This window comes from Pezoporus flaviventris, unplaced genomic scaffold (genome assembly GCF_033815535.1).
Source record: "Pezoporus flaviventris isolate CSIRO_AGI_PZ_B2104156 unplaced genomic scaffold, CSIRO_AGI_Pfla_v1 ptg000083l, whole genome shotgun sequence".
NCBI classification, from domain to species: Eukaryota; Metazoa; Chordata; class Aves; order Psittaciformes; family Psittacidae; genus Pezoporus; species Pezoporus flaviventris.
The window spans coordinates 11,232,722-11,255,202 of NW_026892631.1; the positions used below are offsets into that span (position 1 = coordinate 11,232,722).

Consider the following 22,481-nt stretch of genomic DNA (forward strand, 5'->3'; position numbering starts at 1 on the left):
GCAGTTCAAAGTTTCTTGATGCTGAATAAATTCCACTTTGGGGGTTAGAAAACTTCTCAAAGTGGAGTTTACCAAAAAATACCAAACTTTAATACAGGCAGAGACATGGACTGAAAAATACTGCATCAGAGTTTGATGCAGACTAAGAAATGCTGCCTTGGGGCAATATGAGCAGCGGGATGACCCATCAGACTGGGACATGGGGGCACTTGCTCTGTTCTTAGTTCTGCTGTAGCTCTGGCAGCTGCCCCAGGGAGGCCAATGCGCTTGTCTGAGGTTCTCTGACATGTTTCAGCATCTCCTGAGCTCACCTAGGCAGAGATTCTTCCTCCTTTGTAGGCTTCCCAGTACTACATGAGCACAGTCTTGGCCAGGATCCATAAATGTAACTATAATATGAACAATAATATCACAGCACTTCATTCTGCTGAATGTGCTATTAATTTAAACTGGCATATTTGCAGTCCGGTCTCCCTGCTATGCTGTTATGGTGCCTGCACTGAGATATTCCTATTAATAGAGGGGAAATGGAAAAAGTTGTAGGGAAAACAAGAAGAAACACGTTTTTATTTCAGAATTTAGTTAGCAGCTATTTGGAAAAGCAATGCTGACAAATGGGAAAAAATAAAACTGGGGGTAAATGGAATCTACAGTTGCCTTTCTTTAAGACCTGGAAAATTCCAGGCAGTCTACATGGGGTGCTGTTATCTGGCCTCAGACCTACTGGAAGACTGAAGTTCTGCCCCTGCCTCCTCATCCTGACCTGCTTCCGTTTGGTCCCAGCTTTCTCAAATGTTTTCCATTTGAAGCCAGATTTTCTTGTGCTAGTGCTGCAGTCCAGCTCCGAGGTGAATTAATGAAGAAAATTGAAAGCTAAGTGAAAGACAATGGGGATTTCTGGGAGCAGCCTGCATTTGTTTCTTGTCTTGTTCTTGTCTTTATTTGTTTTTCTTCTGTGAAATAGGTTCTTTCTAAAGCAAACTAGGTTTTTGTGAGTGGCAACGACTGATGTATCAGTCTCCTAATGTGTGTATATCCTCTATGTATTAGTAGCTAGTGATTTTCACAGAAGGGGGACGAGCTATAATGCTGTAACTGCAGCCATATAAAAGGTTCTTAGTATAATTATAGTAATATAAATAATAAGTTACCTGACACAGGGCGTTCTAGGGCTGCCATGGTGATGCCCAGCGTAGTTCTGTGCTATGGACTGATGATCTTGAGGTAGCTAATATGCTTTAAGGGTTTAGCACAGATGACACCTTATGGGACTGAGTGTTTGCAACCACCACAAAGAACCTGGACACAGCAGAAGCTGTGAGCACTTTTGGTGCATCCCCCAGTGCTTGAACATCCCTGGGCAGGCTGTGGGGGAGATGCTGATGAGGGGCAGGCAGGGAATGGATGGGCAGCAACAGCACAGTGGTCCCTGGAGGTACTTGTCTTCTACCTTCATGTGCCTGATAGTGCCTACATTTTCCTCAGTGCAGCTGCTCTGTAATAATAGAGCATGATCTACAAAGTACTACAAGAAACCTTGTCTGCCAGCTCCCATTGCCTGATGGGGATGCTGAAGGGGGAAGGAGGAGATGCAGTGGGGTTACCAGTGAAGCTGGAGGGTGTCTGCAAAGCACCTTGGGTGTTCTTTGGGGTTATGTGAGGGGGGTGCACAGCAGCACAAACCCTCTTCCCTCCCTCCTCCCAGTCCACATTATATATACCTCCAGCTGGACAAAGGTAATCGTAACGAAAACAAGTTGAACTCTGATCCCACAGAACCCTATAACCCTGTGCTTTAAAGCTGGCTATATCTTTAAGTGCTGTGCTCAGCTAGGACATTAAGCGTTTGAACCTGCAGCCCTGATGCGAGTGATCCTATGTCCTCTGCCTGTATTTGTATAAGTAATATAATTTATATACATGGAAAAGCAAACTTTATCATCTGATAATACGAGTAAAGTGTTTGTCTTTCACTGTTGGAGGCATTTAAGAATACAAGTGCTTTCAATAGCCTTCCTGCCTTTGAATGGCCATGTTTTGTTAATGCGAGCTTAATGAGCTGGGGGTTAAAAAATGGAAAGGAGGGTCTGGGGTTAGAGCTGAAAAGTCATTTTCTTCTCCGAACCCACGCTTGGCTGATTGTCTTGGGCTACAGCCATGATCCCTGCTGAATAAACCATTTGTTTGCTTCCGGAAAAGTAAAAGAAGACCCTTGACATTCTTTACACAGCAGAAACAAGCTTGGGAGCAGATGGTCACTTACCTTTTTTTTTTTTTTCCTCCTTCCCTAAATGTCATTATGGTCAAAGTGCATACTATTCAGATGTATTATTGTGTATTTTCTGCGTTTTAAATGCTAGCCCTGATGTAATTTCCTGAAGTCAGTTGCTTTGTACTGAGGAGGAACTGGCTGTTGCGTTTGCACTCAGAAGCGCAGCGCAGGGACACGAAATGATAAATCCCCAGCCTGTGGTGGCCATCCCCAGAGAGCGTCTTCTCTTCCCTGCTACGGAACAGTCGCCTTGAGAAGCAAAAGGTGGCAAAACAAGTGCTCCCAGTGGCACTGGGGCTGAGTCCATTTCTTCCCTTGCTGGCACGATGGGAAATGGGCTGCTGCTGGGGAGGAATGTTGAGATGCAGGATGAGGATGCAGCAGCAGCCAGCATCGTTTCTGTCGCCGCTCATCTTTTCCAAACAGTGGCTTGGTGGGTTCTGCACTGTAAGTGCTCATCCCTCTGCATTTACTCACTGGCCATCCTTAGGTACTAGCAGATGGAGTTGCAGGAGGTTTCTAGATTGAACTCGCCTTTTAATCATAATTCACTGAGACTTCAAAGGAAGAACTGCATTTGTTTGGCTGAGCCTCTTCCCTACCCCAAAAAATGCCAACCCCAAACCACTTCTAATAATGTTTTACAAAGCAATACCCCATTCCTTGTTCTAGACTTCTTCCAAAACAAGTATTTCAACAAGGAACATGAAGGGAAATGATGAACGTGCATATGGCCAAAAGAATGTGCACAAAAGATGTGCTTCAGTGTTTAGGTATCTAGCTGTTATGTACTGAAAACACATCTTGCAGAAAGACACTAAAGGTGAACAGAGGGTCTGTTGCACTTGCCAGAGTTCAGAAAGATATCTCCTGCCTTGCTAGTGATAAAGGCATCCCTTTTGTACAGTGTTCAGAAGAGGGTTGTCTTGTCTTGGTTGCCCTGTACCTGGATGTGTTTGTGTTGACAAAGGCTGGCTATGGTGCTGAAGACTTTACATGCCTTTTTTTTCCCCCCAGTATGTGCTGACAATGAGAATGAATTAGAGGCAGACCAGCAGATGGACAACTTGTACCTGAAAGCTTTGGAGGGATTTATTGCCGTGGTGACACAGGATGGAGACATGATCTTTTTGTCAGAGAATGTCAACAAATACATGGGTCTTACCCAGGTAACTTGTTCCATAACACTTTCCTGTCTTTGTAATACAATTCCTAGAAACGAGGCCTATGCCTAAATGCAGAAAACCAGCTGTGTCTTGTTGCAAAAAGAGACTGGAAATAGAATGTCTCATTTCTCAGCAGGTACCATGTACATCAGACAACAGTGGGGGGGGGGGTGTCCCCCTCCCTTTCTATCAAAGTCCTACTGTCTTTGGCAACTGCAAACTTACCTTCCTAGATATTACCATGGAGAGGAGAATGGGAGTTTATTCAACTTATGCTTTAGACCCTGAGACATGGGGATTGAGCTGCTCTTTTATGTACCCCCACTTTTCTGCTTTGTGGATTGGGGGTTTTCTCCTTCTGTGCTGAAAGCAACCGGTGGTGTTGGCTGTTAACTGCACTTGCAAATGCAAAGATAAGGAATTGCTCTGGGGAGAAAATGAAGTTCTGCATGGGATAAACAAAGGGAGGGTCACAGGCTTTGTGTCTGTGAGCATTCTGGTTCTAATGACTGGTTTTATCTGAATAGGTGGTATTTAAAACCGGGTAAATATCATCAATTGTTTTTATTTGGCTAAGTGTAGTTCTTACTTCTGCACAGGTGGAATTAACTGGACACAGCATTTTTGACTTCACTCATCCATGTGACCACGAAGAAATTCGAGAGAATCTCAGCCTGAAAAACGGTAATAATGAAAATACACAAGTCACCATTTGCTTTTTAAGTAACCAAATGAGGTAACTGGCTAGCAGTAGAGATGTTGGTCACGGTAAAGGGAATTTTCATTCCTAGAGTAATCATTAACTGTTATTCACTGCTTTGCAGATTTCTTTTGTTTTGGTAGATATTGCTTAAAAATGATAGCACCAAGTACTGTTTGTTCAGTGTTTTCCTTTCATCAAGTTAAGGCAGGCATAATGTTTTCACTTGTAAGGCTTTGCAAAGATTTATGTGCTAAACCTAAAGATAGGTTTAAATGCACAAAGTCCTATTGAAGTTCCACTTAAAGTTTTAGGTCTGAGCTCTACAAACTGCTCTGCAATGGTCCATGCATCTTTGATGGTCTCTGCAGGTAAATGATCTGAGAATTAGTCTGTTTTTTCTATTGAATCCTTCCTGCTTGTGAATAGAAGAAATCAAGAAGCAAAACTGAGAAAACCTATTTGCTATTTTCCTTATAAAGGTCCAGGCTTTGGGAAGAAAAGCAAAGAGATGTCAACTGAGCGTGACTTCTTCATGAGGATGAAATGCACTGTTACCAACAGAGGCAGAACTGTTAACCTCAAGTCTGCCACGTGGAAGGTACCGTGTTTGGGCCTTAATATAAGTGGTTTTGATTTGAAAAGACATCTTGTCACGTAGAGAAAGAACATTCTTAAGTTTGTTTCTCATTCAAAAATCCTTATTTCAGGTTTTGCACTGCACTGGACAAGTTAAAGTATATAACACTTGCCCTCCTCACAGTCTGTGTGGGTATAAAGAGCCTCTTCTCACCTGCCTTATAATAATGTGTGAGCCTATTCAGCATCCTTCAAACATCGATATCCCCCTGGACAGCAAGACCTTCCTGAGTCGCCACAGCATGGACATGAAATTCACCTACTGTGATGACAGGTAAACCCCACTGACCTTTTCTTTTCCATAGGTGTTTCTGTCTTTTTGACGAAAATGAGTAGTCCTTCCAAATGTCCTCCTGCATGGACCTGGTAAGCAAAGAGTAGGAGAAAGTACAGTCTGTTACCAAGGCAGCTATTCAGTGGCTCACTTAATCCATCTCAAATCTCAGTTTAGGCAAAATGGTATTTCTGCTTGTTTCCTTCTCGTGCTGAGTGAAGAATTCAAGTTCACTTGCAGAAGGCAAGGCAACTTAAAGCCATAAGCATTAGCTTCTTGGGTTTTAGCAAACTGAAGGATACACAGGATTTCTGTCTGAAACGACATGCTTTATACAAGGACTGTTTTATGGTTGGTTTGGCCCAGGATGCTGTTAGCGGTTAGCTGGAAAGTACTTTATGCTCTAGATTATCTAAGGATTGTTAAGGCATCCAGAGCATCTGCGGCTCTGGAATGGGCTTGGAGCCTCTTGCTCAATGAAAGCAAACCACTTTTGCTGGTTATCTGTCTGCTCCATTTAGTGGTAAAATGAAGAGGGGCAGAGGAGGATCTTGGATCAAGCAAGGGGCTGTGTGTCTGTACTCCTTGTGGGTTTGGTGTTTGTTTGGGTGTTTTTTTTAAGTTTGAGGTCATTTCTGAATGTAGTATGCAGTTTCCCATCTAATGAAACTGGTTTCCTGAAATTCAGAGCTGCTTGCAACCGCGGAGGTCTGCAGGGTTATCAGTGGGATTATACGTACGCTGCATCTTACGCAAAACCTCCCAGGACTGAGGTCTTGGTTGTTTTTTTCATCCTTCAAAGTTTTGTTTTTTAAACTTGTGCTAAGCAGGATTTATGATTTCAAAGAGTCTGATGAGCAACCATATCGGCTAGCAGCATATAAACTAGCAATGTCAGCAGCTGTGGATGGAAGCAAGATGACAAGTGTGAAGCTTGACTGACCTTCTGGCCTCTCTGAGAATATAGCCACGAGTGTGCTGTAACTAGAAATGCCCTCTGATGTAACTGCAATAAAACAGACTTTTTTTCTTGTTAATACTTTTAGGGTTGAAAGTATTAACACATCCTATATAAGCAATATTTACTAATATTTACTAATATTAATTGTATATACTATAGTATTAAGCAAATCCTATATGAATAGAATTTTCTGCTGGAGGACAGGAAAGCAACAATATGGTAGTAAGCCATTATTAAAGGCAATTTACCTCTGAATTATTAGGGCCATTCAGTGGCAGGCTAGAGGATTTTGTTGCATGGCAGCATTCACATGCATAAGCAATTATAAATGAGAATTAGAGGAACTGATGCCTATCCCATTAAAGATACACATGCTTATTTTAAGAAGAATGACACATTATGCCCTGGCTTAAGCAGTGGGAGTTGATTTACAGGGAAAACATTTCACATGGTGGAGATATACAACAGCTTCCTCTGGAGGATTTAACTTGAAGGGGATTTCAGAGATTCTTCTTTAAAAGCAGGCAATAGAGCAGCCCATCTTTGACTAAATAGTTTTGGTTGGATGGTTGGTTCATGTTTTATTTGGGATTATGATAAAGCTGTAAACAGCCAGCCAGAGCAGAGAAGGAAGAGACCTCAGAAACCTTCCAGGTTCTTCCCAGCAGATCCTCCTGGCTCTTGCTTCCCTCCCAGAGGGATGCTGATTTCTCTCCAAAATGCGACACATCAGTAGACACATAAAAATGCAAACGCTCAGCTGTTATTATCAAGTTCGGTGCTGCTAGACAGATTGCATTGAAGGAGCAGTTTATGCCAAGAATGTAAATCCAGGCTGAGGAAAAGCAGCCTGTGCCAGTCAGATGCCTAAACCCTTTTTGACACACTCTAGCCTTTCTGCAGCGACACGGCAGGGCTGACACAGCTTGGCTCTCCATGAGCGACTGTGTCTTTCCAGTTCAGGGCCCATTTCATCTGGGGCCGTGTGCCTTCGCTACAGGGCTTCTGCAGCAATCTGAGTGTCCTCTTTGCAGTTCATCTGGTGTGGACAGGTCTGCTTCCAGGGGGCATTAAAGTTCTTGGTGCTGAAGCATTCAGGTAAAGAAACTTAAGGATTTCTGAGGAAGTACCTTAACGAATGACAGCCATGCGTGGTCTTGCTAATGGAAGCACCCGCTTTCAGTGTGAAGCTGAAGTTGGGTACAAAGGAGAGCTGCCCTTGTACGTGAAGCTGGAATTTATCCTTGTGGAAAATGAGGATCCCATCTGTCATCTCTTTAGGAAAGCTCAGTAGTCTCTGTCTGTCACAGTGCAAGATGCAAAATATAAGCTGGCTACCTTTCAACACTTCATAAGGAAAGCTAGCTGGCTGGCATGAAGTGCCTTGATTCTCTTGGCTTTTCCACAGGAGCATGCAGAACAGATTCAACATGGCATCCCTCATTTTAAACGTGTGAGACATTACCCCCATATATTTTGCCTTCCAGAAAGAATTGGTATATGGGGGCCCATGACTGGCCAGTGGTTAGGTAGGATATGCTTGTGTTGTTAAAACGGCTTTTGCAAGGCAATGAGCCTGTAAAGAAGGGTTTGTGAGGTATAAACAACAAAAATAGGTTGCTCTGTTAAATGCATGCTTCAGCCATTACTGGAGAGTGGTTTAAAAATGTTCCCTTGCTCCACTTGGCTGAGTGGTTTACAGGATTATTTTAGCTGTAATACAGAAATGCTGATCAGCGGTACGATGCAATAATCCAAGTGAGGGTTTCGTTTAGCTGCACTATGCTTTTGTGTTGGGGAAGATCACCAGTGAGGGTGTTTTAGTCAGGAAAAAGGCAAGTATTTGGGTGAAGGTAACTTTATTAACTTGTGGCATAGCTGATGCTATGGGATCATGGGGCTGATAAGTGGACAAGAAACAGTGGCTCTATGGTCCTGTGGTGGAAAAATCCACAAAACAAAAGTGAAAACCGTATCTGAATTGGACAGAAAGCCCCGAAAGTACTTCAGCACATTAAGTCTTGGCCTTCATGGTTCATGCATAACAAAAGAAACCCATATGCGGGGCTTTGAATGGGACCAATGTATTGAAAACAGGGAGGTAGGTGACACTGTTTTCTCACCTTCATCCCTGTGACCTCTTAGGGAGGCTGGGGAAAGGAGAGGGAATTGCTCTTTGCCCACAGTTGCTGTGGGTAGCATGCGTCAGGTGAGGGAAGGATAAGGAAACAAATCTGTTCTGCATGGGGGAAGATGTGCAGGCGGCAGCGTCACATACCAGCTCGCTGGCACCGGCACACTGAGAAGCGTATGTTCCCCATTACCTTGAAGGCATGACTTGTTTTGGGGAATTGTATGTTCTTGGTTACAAGAAGCCAAATTAGTTATACTCTTTATTGTGTTTTCTTGAGTGGAACTTTTTAATGGAAGAGTTGAAGCAGAAAAAGGCGTGATGGAGGATGTGTGGTGATTCAGAATAGGGTGGTGCAGGAAGATCATAGAATGGTTAGGGTTGGAAAGGACTTGAAGATTACCTAGTTCCAACCCCCTTGCCATGGCCAGGGACACAACCTGCGATGTCCGTCCCTTGCAAAGATGCAAGGCCAATACTGTTGGTCCCAGTTAGATTTCTCCTAATATGAGTGTGTACACGTGGTATCCAGGCTGTGACCAACTGAAAGGAAACTGAGTTATGTCCCTGTAAAACAGAAATATGCAGGCCTCAGAACTTTGGTGAGGTTTAAGTCAGTTTGATGTTTGACCTGTATTTGGGGAATATTTTCAAATCAGGTGAGAATGCAAGTAAACATCTGAAAGGACCTCCTGTCCCTCCATCCCTGCTCGGGGGGAAATGCGGTACGGAGACAACAGTGAAGTGAGGCATTCTGAAACCGAAGAACTGCATTGACAAAACTGGCTTTTGGTTTATGTCCTATTTAAGGACAAAACATGACCAACTTCTTTTGTTAATAATGAAATTTAGGTAGACCAAATGAATAAGAAAGACGAAGTCCTGGTGAAGTTTTTCATGTACCCATCTAGACTTTGCCTAGCAGGGCAGCTACACCTGACAGGCCAGCTCTCCCTCTAAGGAGTGGATAGGAGTCCCAGGATTTTGCATTTTCTTTTCTTTGTTGCTCTGGGTTATAATAGAAGCAGCCATGAATATATCCAAGAGGAAATGTGGGTACTTGGCAGGACAGCTTTACCCCAAGCACCGTGGCTGTGTTGGGCTTTATGTTTTCTTTTTCTTTCTCTTTTTTTTAACTCATTCTGCTTTAAGTATAACTTGGTTTGTTTGTTCCCGTCAAGACCAGTTTAACTTCAATAACTTGGTAGCAGTTTGAATACAGGCAGACTTTGTTAGAAGATCCACACCCTCACACACACAGTCCACATGCAGCCCAATGAGTATACACCCAGCTATTTTTTCATGAGCAGTAAACATTACAGTGGTCTTTCACAAAGAGCCTGACTTCTCAGTCCTGATGGTTCCTATTTTAACTCAAGAAACGGTATACAATAAAAAGCTTTGTGTTCCTATAAAGAGACAGAAAAGCACCATTTTAAGAAAAAAAAAACCAAAATACTTGAAATAGCTCGTCTCATTAGGAGATGGAGCCTTTCAAGGAGCGAGCTCTCTTTGCTTTGCCGTGTCTCAAAGAGATAAAATGGGGCAAAGCTGTACAAATCTAGAAACAGGATTCAGATCGCTCGTTCCTCCATTGTGTACCTTAAGCACAAACTCTGCCTCTCAAAAAGCATTTAAGTAGCAGTAGCTGGGCCAGATCTGCTGGTAACATGGAGGGCTACTGCCCGCCTCTGCTGTGTTCTGTGGGATTTTGACCTCGCTGTGCATCATGGTGACCAGTTTAGCTCAGAAAGCTGAAGTGCCAGTTCGGCACAACGAAGATCCCCCCAAAGGTATTTGCGTTTTCAGAACAGAGGACAAACAGCTTCTCAGGCACCTGTCATCTCCAACAACAATTAGTATTACAAATGCAGGGGGAACACAAAGCCTACATAGCAGGAGCACCATCCAAAACCACCATACAGTTTGTTTTCCAATTTTGTCATTCCCCAGCTTGCACAAAGAGCAATTTTCTGTCTGGTGTCTGAGCAAAGTAGAGGTCTTGTGTTCTGGACTCAGTTTTGTAAATGACCCTTTGGTCCCACAGGGTGTATGTGTTTCTGTGTCTCTTTTAGTTACGTATTCCTTCTCCTCATAGCTCCGTAGGATGCTTTTTCCTTTGCACTTAGTCCTCCGTGTTCTCACTTAGCACTCTGTATTGCTGAGAGGCTCCTGTGGAAAGCATGTAGAATTTGGAGTGTACACCTCAGACTGATGCTCAGGTGAGGTCAGTGCAGGGACCTTTGCTGAAGCACACGCTACCTCCTGGCACCTCTGGGCGCTGTTCAAGCTCTTTGCTGTGGTCAGTCTTCCATCAAGCATCTCAAGATTGTCGCAGGACAGGGGTGATGGAGATGGACCCGCATCCCTAGCGTGTAATGCGGCATGGAAGTGGCTAACCTGGTTTCTAGCCCTGCAATGTCCTTAGCCTGCAAGATCAAGCTTCTCAGAGTCAGCAGCAGCAGAGGAGGAATAAAGGAGGATGTGATCTGCCAATTCATTCACCCCAAACCAATACTGCTAATAATTCCTGGAGAAGAGGGTATTGTTATCAAATAATGGTCTTTTAAAATATACTGAGCCAGTTTTAGGTTTTTTTGGGACGGGAGAAAGAAACATTCTGTATTTTGAAATAAATAAATGAATACAAAATCGATTCGCTCCCAGGAGTGTTTAAAGAGAAATGTAATCAGTCTGAATAGTGGTAACAGCTTAATGGGTTAGTGAGGAAGGGCATAGAAGCTGTTTAGCCATTTCTTTTATAAAACAGCTACTCCTCACTAGTAGATTGTGCCCAGTGCTGTGGGGTTTGTGGGTAATTCTTTGATCTCTTTACTTTTCTGTGTACTTTTTAGTTGGTTGTATTAAAAAGATATCAAATTGCCACTTGATAATGCTCATCCAAGATTGTTACATCTAATTAAATTTGATGTTGTCACAGCTGGATCGCACCACAAGTGGTTCTGTGCCATGGAATAAGGAAAAGTAATTTTATAGTGAGGGTGCTTGTTATGAGCAGCGAGGAGCACTTTCAAAGAGGAATTACAGGACTGGAATAGACAATTTTGCATAGAGATTGCAGTTCCTATATGATAAGGGTTAGGAGTCCTTCAGCCTGCCATAATGCATATTTTTTGCTTGCCATCTCAGTTTCACTGTTGATACCCTCGAAGGCTGTAATGTGGTTTTGGATTTGCATTGGTGCTGCTGGGTACATGATGCTGCTTTTTTTTCCATTATCTTTTATTTCCTTTTCCTTCTCCCTGCTCAACCCTCACTTGGCTCTCGGCTCCAAACGACTGGATTAAGAGTAAATCCTCAACTTCCTGAATTTTAAAAGCCTTCCCCATGTGATGAGCTCCAAACTAACCGGGATGGTTTTATTATACTATGCCATTATATAACCAAAGGCCATAGTTTCTGTTTTTTAAGGACTGTATATTTACACTGGTCCTGGCAAAAGCCTCAGGCTACTTATCCCAACGTGTCCCAGCTGACTGTGTAAAGGCAAGCAGCAACTGTATTTTGGGAGCCTTGCTTTTATTAGGGCTTCTTCTGTGTTTGGTTCTTTTTCTCCTTGTGGCTCAGCTCTGAGGACCGACTCGTTATGAGAGTTACTGCTTTTATTAAAACAGAAAAAGCCATTGTGGTTTCAGAGAAAAGCTGCAGATTTGGCTGGGGTGCATTCTAAAGTTGCTGGTCAGTGAAGGAGAGGCCAAAAAACCAGCTCTTTGGAAACCTGATTCTGTGATTTTCCCCTTTGTTAGGTTAACTGTAAGCATAAATGAAACTGTAAATACAAACAGGAGAGTAAGTCTTCGGGGGGAACCTGGTAAAGCCAACTACAGTCTTTGCTCAGCTAAGCCATTATAAACCCAGGTTTGTTCTGTGGAAATCAAGACACAGTAGGTTTTGGAGTGACAAACCCAAGGTGTCCCAGGGGTATGAACGGTACAGTTCTGTGGAGGCGAGGGAAAAGCTGACTCAATGCCTTGGCGTTCAAACCATACACAAAATAGCTCCATCTTCTGTGTCTTCCTTGCTGGAGGGCGATCCAGGAGATGAATGCCATGTTCTTGCTCTGTTTGCTTTACGGTATTTACATGTCTGTCTTGTAAAGACATGCTTGTGTCTGGAGGGCTGGGCCAAGGCTGTCCTTCCAGGGAGTGCACAAGCCTGAGGATGTGTCTCTTAAAATGCCACTGATCAAATGTGATGGTGCCAGATAAACCCTTTCAAGGGAGTTAGGAGGCATAACACTTGGGCACCACCATTGATGGCAGTGACGTGCTGCAGGCTGTGGCTGTTCCTTGCAAGCCTCCTGCCTTTCCAAGGTCTGGGACAGCTTAGCAGTCGGTTTGTAGGTGTTTCTGCTGTTGCTCTTTGCTACATCACACGTTGTTATTGCCCTTTAGAAGCTAGGAGAAGGCATCCAAAGGGTTGTCGACTTGGAAAACAGTCATGTTTCCTTTTTTCCCAGAAAAAAAAATATCTTTTTGCTTTTGAATTCAATTTTTTTTTTCACTGTGTTTCCTGTAAAGTTGTGTGTGATGGTTTTTCAAATTGGATTTAGGAAAAAAGAACCTTTTTCCTCCACCCCTCATTAGAGGAAATCATCTGCAGTTTGATGACCTGTTTTCATTTATTCAGGCACTTTTGAGAAATTCTACCTTGCCCAAGTACTCCGAAAAGCTCTGAAAAACAGTCCATTTTTTGAGATCATAGTTTTCTTTTTGTAAAATCCTACTCAGTTTGTGGATTAGTCACCCAAGTAACCTAATCCACGTGCTGAAGTTCTCATACAATTGAGAACCACCAAGTACAAGAGCTGATTCGGTTTTTACTTTTAACTGCCCTTCATTTCCTCACCTTGCATTTTTATTCTATTAAATGCAATACCCAAAGTAGTGATTTAACCCTTTGATGTCTGTTTTCTAAATGTACATGTACTTTTAAACCTGATGGTGCCAACCGCTACCCTCCTCACGTGTATTTGATTTGGAAGGGTGGTATTTGGGAGATCCTGCATGTAGGAGATGACTTGAGGACTTTGTCAGTGAGGGTTTTCCAGTGCAGACCTTCTGTAAGGTCTGGTTTAATTCTGTTAGGCTAAGGGCTAGAGCTGATGGTTACCCTGTACATGTTAGCATAAGGCTAAGGTGACCTGAATTTTAAAGTCTGTTCTGTTGCTTCTTTTTTCTTAACCAAGAATAACAGAGTTAATTGGCTACCATCCAGAGGAGCTGCTGGGCCGTTCGGCATATGAGTTCTACCATGCCTTGGACTCGGAGAGCATGACCAAGAGTCACCAGAACTGTAAGTCAAATACTTATTTGTCTTCATAGCTTGCACATAAAGCACAGCTTGCAGGTACCTCAATAAGCAGTTGGAGATACAAATGTGTGCCAGTATTCTCTGAGAACAGTATTTGCACTTGGTAACAAAACTTACAGGTCACTGTGCTTGTGTTGCTGAAACCTGCTGCTAATCTTTGCAAAGGGCCTGATTTTTGCCCTAGTTTAAACTTTGATGGTAGAGAGGAGAATGGCTGTCTCTCTGAGGGATAATACAAGGATCAGCTGAAAATCTGAGTTAGGCAGTACTGGCTTGGTGAGAAGGCTCTTTACTGGTGGTATTATCCTTCTAGTGTGCCGTTGGGCTCAGCAGGAAAGAGCAGCTGTAAAGGGTAATAGGAAGGACTTATTGCAGTGTAATTTTGAATGTCTGTCTTCTGCTACCAAATAACAACTGTCCTCCCCACCCAAAACAGATGTGCAAGGAGACTCTCTAAAAGGGATATTCATTATGCAAATAATATATACTGCCAGGCACAGCTGCTGCTTGTTATCCTTATGCCTATGGGAACTGCCAGTTTTAGCTGGTTTTAATGATGGTTACTGATGGGTTTACCTGAATTATTCTGGGAGCAGAAATCAGATCCAAGTTCGGCTCCCTCTTTTCAGCAGGCCCCGCAGTGTCTCTTGCTCACAGAAGAGTTCTTTGAATTAGTCAAGTTTTCAGTGTCTGTCCTTAGTGTTGGTGCTATGGCTGGAGACAACACGGTGCGTTAATGTGCAAATGACATTCCCACCCCTGGCTGTTTCAGCCATTGAGTAGTTACTGTATGCGAGAGTTCTAGGCAACAGATCGCTGAAGTGTCTGCTGCTGCTTTTATGATAGAAAACAAAGCAAAGCTCCTAGACTGGAGTCCACATGCTAAAAAATCCCCATCTTGTAGTTACTGTGATCAAGATCTCTGTCCTCGGGGGAAAAAGCCCATAACTTAGGTCACGTCTATAGGGAATCATCCACCAAATAGACTTACAGGAAGTATTTCTCTATTTCCCAGAGAAAAGTGGTAGCAAAGAATAACTGTGTGACCTTTAGGGGGAAAGGGAATATGCGTTAACTCCAATGGCAAGGATTCAGTTGAAATGTTGCTTGAAAGAATGTTTGGCAGTGATTAAAGTTGTGTGCTGCAAAACAGTGTTGGTATGAATCATCCTGTTTCCAGAGCTGCCTAAAAGAAAAAAGAAATCAAACCATACTTGCAGAGAGTTGTCTGGGAATGTGTCTGTTAAAATGGTTTCTTAGGTAATGTGTTTGTGTTTTTAACAGTGAAAAGGAATTGGTGATGTTCATAGACGGGATGTCTGTATCCTATGCTGGGCTATCTAGAGTCATCCTGAGGAATCAGGGGGTGTGCTGCACTGTTGCTTTTGACTTGTTGAGTTGCATTTCTAAGAATGGGACAATGCCAGGGAAGGAATGAAATGAGAGCTGACAATCTCTTTGGTAACAGGACAGGGATACCTTCATGGTTATCCCTATCTAGTTAATGAAGTGGGACCGCTGAACTGGGACTTGTCCATCTTGACCAGGAGTTGACTGAGGTCACTCCTCACTCTAGCCGTTTAACTCGCCTCATATAGTGCAAAGTGTATGTCTATATGCCGTTTGTGCTTACAGCGAAGAGCCGTGTCCTACAAGGTTTTGCTGTTGGGAATGAGGACTGATTGAGAATCAGAATGAAAGCAAGGGAAAGTCTAGAGGGGCGAGTTATACCAGCAGAAGTGCTCAAGGCACTGTGCACTGCACAGGTTATAAATATTTCGGATCAAACTGTACCATAGTGTTTATGATAGCACAGAGTCTTTGCTGTTGGAAGCACAGGACCAAAGTCTGTGCTGTGATAAATGCTGTTGCCGACAAGAGCCAGCGAATTTGACCCCTTTAGTTCTAAGATAAATACTTTCCATGTCTTCCGGGACAGTCGGGCTTCTTACCAACTCGGAAGAACCACAAAGGCAAAGTGACAGCAAGCAGTGACTTGAGAAGGCACACACAAGCCCTCCGAATAAGAAATCCCTAGGTTTTGTAATGTGTGCTGTTGAGAGCTTGTAACCAGGGTAACCAAGCAGGTATATAACTTATAGAGACCTTCCTAGTTCTTCCTAGCATGTAGCTATACAGAACTTTCAATCTTCCTAATCATGGCCATTTATACATGGAAATATCCACCTCACAGTTTGTGTTCAGCACACTTGTATTTATCAAATAATAATCTTCATTAGCAATAATTAGAAATAATAAAAATATGCTATGTATAGGGTATATATTCATTCAGTTAACACAGTCATCAATTCTGACAGTGCCAACCAGTTAGTGTTGTAAAGATTCACAGGAAATAGAGGGAGGAGACTGAAGTTTGAAGAGAGGGACAGAGGAAAACCTCAAATGAGTCTCTTGGTTAGAAGCAGAATGCCTTCCCTTTCTTTCCTTCTAATTTAGTGATAAATCATGCTTATTGCAACTTTATTACAACGCAGGGTTGTTATTTTGTATGTGTTATATTTATTATATATTTACTATCTATTTATTATCTAAAAATTATATATTATTATCATATTTATTATATTGGGTGAAATAACCTCACATTCAAGCAGGCAAGCAACAATGACATTTGTGTTCTTGGCTGGAAGTATAGTTGCATATAGAGTATAAGAGTCTTAATTAGTCACCATCAGATGGGAAGACTATAGAGTGCATTTGGCAGTATTTAGTTATCATACCCAACTTTTTGCATGTTATGCAAGCAAGATGAAAATCTGTCTTGTTACGTAAATATACACAAAAGGTTGACTGTAGAGCTGTACTGTCCAATTCAGCAATTAATAACCTATAATCACTTCCATTTAAGAGTGGCCTTATTGCCATTAAAGCCAATGGGAATTTTGCTGTTGACTTCAGTGGGGAGCTGAATGTCACCATCTGGACCTGCCACTTGGTAGCACTTAGCAGAAGTTTGCCAAGCCTTCCACGTGAATCATATTTCACAGGTCCTTGGCAATTGAAAAACAAGTTTTTGTTTGCCATTAAATTCATCCCTGCCTTTCCCCTTTTTGCACCCAAAGATAAGGAATATAATTGAAGCCTATTTCATTGAGATGTAATAATAATAGCTCTGTAAAGATACAGACAAGGTATGATTAAAAACAACCAAGAGAAAAAGAGTGAGAAGTTCACTCTGAAGGCAGAACCTTAAATGCAGCATTGATACTAATATGCTCCTAACTGCTGACTTTGTTAATTTATGAGATTACCCCATGGAGAGATTCTGCTGTACTTTATAGTATCAGAACATGACATGCTTTGAATAACAATCATAAAAAAGATTAAAGCAGTAAAAAGCTTCTTTGTAATGTAACAGGCGCCTACACTGTGACTCTTATTGATGAGCTGACGATTAGGAAGCAGCGTAATTATGTTTCACAAGCAGAGCAGAGCAGTCCAGTCACTAAAACACTCTGAAATGGAAGCCTTTTGATTTTGTTCCACCAGAAGTATTTAATCAATAGAAGTAATGTTCTACTTTGTCTAAATAAATTAAATGAAGGATGATTAAATACTCCTAGGAAGAAAACAAACTTCAGAGACACAAGGATAAACACAGCAACAATTATCTGCAAAACAGTTGTATTTCATGGGCCTGGATTTGTACATTTGTATGGTGGCAATGTAGGAGAGACTGGCAATAAATAGTTTCCCTTAAAGGCCACATTCACAGGAAGCTTTTCTGTATAAAGACTGCAGAATTGAGTTTCCAGCCCTACCGAGTCAAACTGCATTATTTTTAGGGCATTAGTTTGGTGTAAAACCTGTTTAAAAGGAAAGATTGCCAATGTGGTCAAAGGTTTAGCTGAGCCAGTTCCCCACTTTTGCTACTCAATACAACTACCTCTGCTCACAAATACCAGTTCTTCTTAGTACGAGTACTGCTTGCGTATTCCAGCCCTAATTATATTGCCATTGATCAACAGCGGTTTTCTTCAACTCGCACACTGTCACAGTCAGGATGTCGTAAAACTTCACATCTCAGAATTCCAAAGCTCCAGTGTCTTCAACTATTACAAAATATTGGAAGGGAGGTAGGATTTCACCCTTCAGACACCTAGATGAGGCTTTAAACCCGAGCTGTACCATTGTCAGTTTATTGCTTGAGAAACACGGGCCACTTCAAAAAGCATTTCAAGTTGGGTAAACATCATTTGGTTTGTGGCATGGCTCTTGGTTTCTTCTAGGCTGCTAGTTTCAAGCTATTGCAGAGGAACAACGCAGATCAAGCACATAGAGAATGCAGTAATTCAGCTTTTTTATTGTCCTAGGCAAAACTATCCCATTTACCATTCTTAAAAGAATATGAAACTTAAGCATAATAGTACTTCTTCAGCCTCTTAAGACCAGTGCTGTGCTAGTGGCACCTCCACTTTGCTTGTGATTTTGATGTCTCCATCTCTTAGCATTAAAGTATAAAAAGAGACATAAATATATAAAGTACAGATTTGTATAAAATATAGATGTATAGATTTATGTAAAATGTATTTATATCTATATTTATATAAAATACAGATTTAAACCATAAGATTTTTTTAATTTGAGTGTAGCTCTTAAATCATTCCGACTCTTGGGCTTATCCGGCACCTAAATAAGGGAAATATTAAATAGTTGCCTAAATAAATTCACCTTCTTACAGGTCAACTTTGGAGCTCAAACAGGCACACACTTCCAGAACAGGGACTCTCAGGAAACATGCAACCAGCAGGCATTATTCTGGGGGGGGCAGCTGGGGTCTTACGTTAAGAGTTTTTAAATCCCACCCTCTGCTCTGAAGACTCAGGCTATCTCAGGAATTCAAATGCCAGAGCTCAAATTTCCAACTTTGAGTGGAAACCTCGAATGAACAGCCCCTTGATAGTCAAGAGGGCTGAATTTTCCCAAAGTTGAGCATCCTTGATGACAAATGTGATAGGCAAAACTGCACTAATTAAAACTCGGGAGCGGGTTTGTTTAAAACAAGTGTTACTTATGGTACGTTCCTGTCCTGCTGAGTGATTTATATCTCTGTGCTTCCTTTTCTCAGTGTGTACAAAAGGTCAAGTAGTGACAGGCCAGTACCGTATGCTTGCCAAGCATGGTGGATACGTATGGCTGGAGACTCAAGGCACAGTGATTTACAATACACGCAACCTACAGCCTCAGTGTATCGTCTGTGTCAACTATGTGCTGAGGTAAGCCGTACGGGCCAGAAAAACCACGTATGGAATCACGTGCTGGGAGAAATGCAATAATCAGGAGGGTTTTGAAGGGTCTGTTTATCCAGTGTTGTTATTCTGACATCAGTTTAGTCATGTTGGTTCAGTCTTGTTTACTGATGTTAGACATCGATGAAGAATGTGGCATGTCTGCTCCTATGCATGCTGTTGAAATACACCACAGCCCTTCTCTTCTTCAGAGTGGCTGCTGTGCTAGTATGAAAGTATAAAGCCTGGGCTAAAGATTGTGTTGTGTAACATGACTGCTAATGTGTTTTGGTTTTCTAATGCTGTGTCAGAGACAGAAAATGAAGTAGTAATTGCATCTTATATTCCTAGGAGAAACTGTTTACTCCTCAAAAATCAGGGCCAATCAGGAGTTTTGCCTCTTTTGCCAAACTCGAGTAGTTTTGGTCCTAGATGGGGCCAAAATAGCAAATACTTATTTGAGTGATAGTCTGGGTCATTACAGCCTCTACTACATCCCTTCAAAAAGCAGTGCAACAAAGCCCTGACTATTCCCACAGAACTACTGACCACGGTCTCTGCCTCACCCGAGATGGTGGTGCTCAGCAACGCTGGAACCGTGCCTCGCCTGCCGAGAGCCTGGCATGCCACCCAGGGAGGCCAGAACGCTTGTACGGGCCCCAGCTTTAGAGCGCGCTTGCTGCCTACATTACTCGCATCTTTTTGTTTTTTAGAGTGCAAAATGCCTAAAACCTATTTTCTTGTCAGTGAAATTGAGAAGAACGATGTTGTGTTCTCCATGGACCAGACGGAATCGCTCTTCAAGCCTCACCTGCTGACGATGAGCACCGCCTATGAGAGCGGCATCCCAGCGACAGAGAAGAGTGACTTCTTGTTTACTAAGCTAAAGGAGGAACCAGAGGAACTGGCTCAGCTGGCACCAACACCCGGCGATGCCATTATTTCCCTGGATTTTGGTTAGTATTTGTATAAATAATTTTTGTACAACAAAGAGCCGTGTGTGAGCCTACATTTATAGAAACTTTATAATAGACAAGGTCTGTTTGCTGTGCGCACAGACTGGGAGTAGTGTCTATAAGAGCCCACATGCTCACACCAGTGGAAAATTTCTGTGAATGGGAGCAGATTCAGGCTTTCTTGCTGACTAAACAACACGCATTAAGTCTATGCCAGCTTATTGTCATGGCAACTAGGAACAGTGTTTACTTTTAATGAATAGCTGCAATTATATCATAACACAGACAAGCTAAAAGCGTTCATTAATATTGTTAAAACTCCATCCAGGGACACAGAAGTTTGAGGAAGCCCCTGCCTTCCCCACTGCTGTATTGACGCCAAACAAAGCATGGCCAGTGGAAGTGAAAAGCCACGCTGCTCAAGGTGAAACGCTGACGATACCATCCTTTACAATGCCTCAGATTGCACCTGGCAACAGTACTCCAAGTGCAAGCAGTAACAGTAGCTGTTCCACGGTAAGAGGAGCTATAAAAATAAACGCATGTTATATTGTGTATGTAAGTCCCATCAATATATGTAGATGATGTTTTCATCTTAGCAGTCCTGTCTCATTCCTTATTAACAGGGACAAGTGTATCTATATCCCTCCTATACTGTGTATATCTTAAGCACCAGAAGCAAAAACATCAGATGGGAACTATATTCTGCCTTTACATTGCAATCCTCTTTCTTTCAGCTGTTCCTCAGTAATTACCATAACTTACAAGACAAGTTATAACAACATGCTACCTTTCATGAGTTAGCCTTAAACAAAAAGCTATTGTAAAATCATGTTGTCCCTAGCACCACTGTCCCAGAGCCCTCCTCTTTCTGTTCGTTACCTAGAAGCTAAAGTCTTTAGAAAGCTTACCCAGCTCAGGCTTTTGAGAACAGTTCCATTGCATTCCCCACTGAAAGAATGAATGTGTTTTCAGGGCATTGCCCCCAAGGTCTGGAGCCACTTCTGGTTGGCCCTTTACTAAAGGATGTCCAGCAATAAGAAAGGCATTGAGGTATTGCTGCACATCTCCCTTCTTGACAAGAGTATTTAATAGCGTACATTTCATGGTTCTGGTCTGAGCTGCCAAAAAAAACCCCAAACCATTTAAACCAAGAAGATAACTAGGTTCTTGTATTGGGTGTCTGTTTTGTAGTGACCAGTAGTGTTCTCCAAAGTGTATGATAGAAGCAGACAGTTTTGGGTTCTGAGGACACTATGTATACAGTCTGGCCATTTGCTTTTCATAGGGAAGATCCATTACTGAACAGTGCAGTATAAACAGCATAATGCTAAACCAATACCGTGGTTGTCTTGCTGCTTATAGCAAATTCTTGTTATCTCTGTGCAGCCAAGCAGCCCAGGAGATTATTACAGTTCTGTGGATGAAGATCTGAAGATTGAAGTGATTGAAAAACTTTTTGCCATGGACACAGAATCAAAAAGCCAGTGCACCTCACAGGTAAAGAATTAATGTCTCTCCCAACAGCCGTAAAGATCAGTCCTCTGCTAGCAGGTGACACAGACATAGTGATATTACGCACTAACTGCACTTGCACATATACATCAAAGCTTTGATGCACAACACTAAAATTCATTCACTTTCAAAAGCTGGGGTGTAAATTTCTATCCCTAACTCTGAAGCAAGTGTTTTAGGCTGTCACTGTGGTGGCACTGATAAAGCTCTCTGTTGCTGCTTGTTTTCCTTATCCAGTCTACAGAAGCTTCCAGATTCTTAAGAGAAAAAAGGCAGCAATTTCTTTTAACCTAGCCTAATGACGAGAGTAACAAGTAAACATCCTTCCTAGAACAAAATAAACTAATTCTTGCAACACATTAAAATGAGAAAGGAATGTCCCTCCATAGCACATATCTCCTTTAACTACAAAATGCAAACTGGTGTAAGTGTGGAAATTCCCTCTACAAATAAACTAATCCATTATTATAACGTTGCATCAAGTGAGCTAGTGAATAAAAGGTGTAGGCCTGATTTGGCCCATCTAACTTTAGATAATTAAAATGCCTTTGTTAAGAGCTTATACTTTTTTATATACAAACTGGCTGGCAGCTCAGACCTTGTACTCTTCTCCTTCTATTAATCCTATGGAAAGTTTGGGGTGTCGGGGCCCAAATGAGGTGCCTCCATTTGCCAGTGCAATTTGCAGACTTAGGTAGGCTGTCATCCATGTCCTGAATAAATTTCATCCAAGTCTGGACATAAACAGCAATGAAAGCTGTTTCAATAATAGAAAGAGTGGACAGAGAGGGGGAGAAATGTGGAGCATGATTAAACTGAGTGCAAGACTTGACATTGCAGACTTCAGTTTTGTCAGGTTCAGCATCTGCTTGCTCCCATCACATCAGCAGCTGTGGTGGGAAAAATGAGCCTTAGAAACATACACCTGTCATGAGCTGACTGGTGAGCCAACATTGATTTCCCTCTCTGTTCAGAGGCCAAGAGGAACGTGCTTAAATAAGACTAGTTCTCCAGGGGAAAAAAATACATGGATTTAAGTGCAGTAGTGCCATCTGACTAAGGGTTTTTTTAAACATTTGCATTTTTTAGATGCATTTTTTTCTGTAGCTGGATTATGAGGAAGCTCCATTTTCTATTTTAGCATGTAAAAGCCTGAGGTTGAACTGCACACCACATGTTGTGGAGTCTTGGCAGACAAATTATTCAAAACATACTGAAACACAAGATCTACTTCAGATCACGCTGGTGCTGCAGGCTGCAAACAAGATGCTTTAGCAAATACTGCCT

The 22,481-nt window shown here is 42.2% G+C and overlaps 1 protein-coding gene across 1 annotated transcript in view; it reads left to right on the forward strand.

Annotated features, from left to right (window-relative positions):
• The window catches only part of EPAS1 (endothelial PAS domain protein 1), a 76,421-nt gene that overhangs the window by 48,104 nt on the left and 5,836 nt on the right, over positions 1 to 22,481 (forward strand). The window contains exons 3-11 of the mRNA XM_061475308.1: positions 3,290 to 3,441; positions 4,038 to 4,122; positions 4,621 to 4,739; positions 4,849 to 5,051; positions 13,353 to 13,459; positions 18,564 to 18,711; positions 19,471 to 19,679; positions 20,008 to 20,195; positions 21,069 to 21,179. Of these exons, the coding sequence (XP_061331292.1) occupies positions 3,290 to 3,441; positions 4,038 to 4,122; positions 4,621 to 4,739; positions 4,849 to 5,051; positions 13,353 to 13,459; positions 18,564 to 18,711; positions 19,471 to 19,679; positions 20,008 to 20,195; positions 21,069 to 21,179 (1,322 nt within the window). The remainder of the gene's footprint in view (positions 1 to 3,289; positions 3,442 to 4,037; positions 4,123 to 4,620; positions 4,740 to 4,848; positions 5,052 to 13,352; positions 13,460 to 18,563; positions 18,712 to 19,470; positions 19,680 to 20,007; positions 20,196 to 21,068; positions 21,180 to 22,481) is intronic.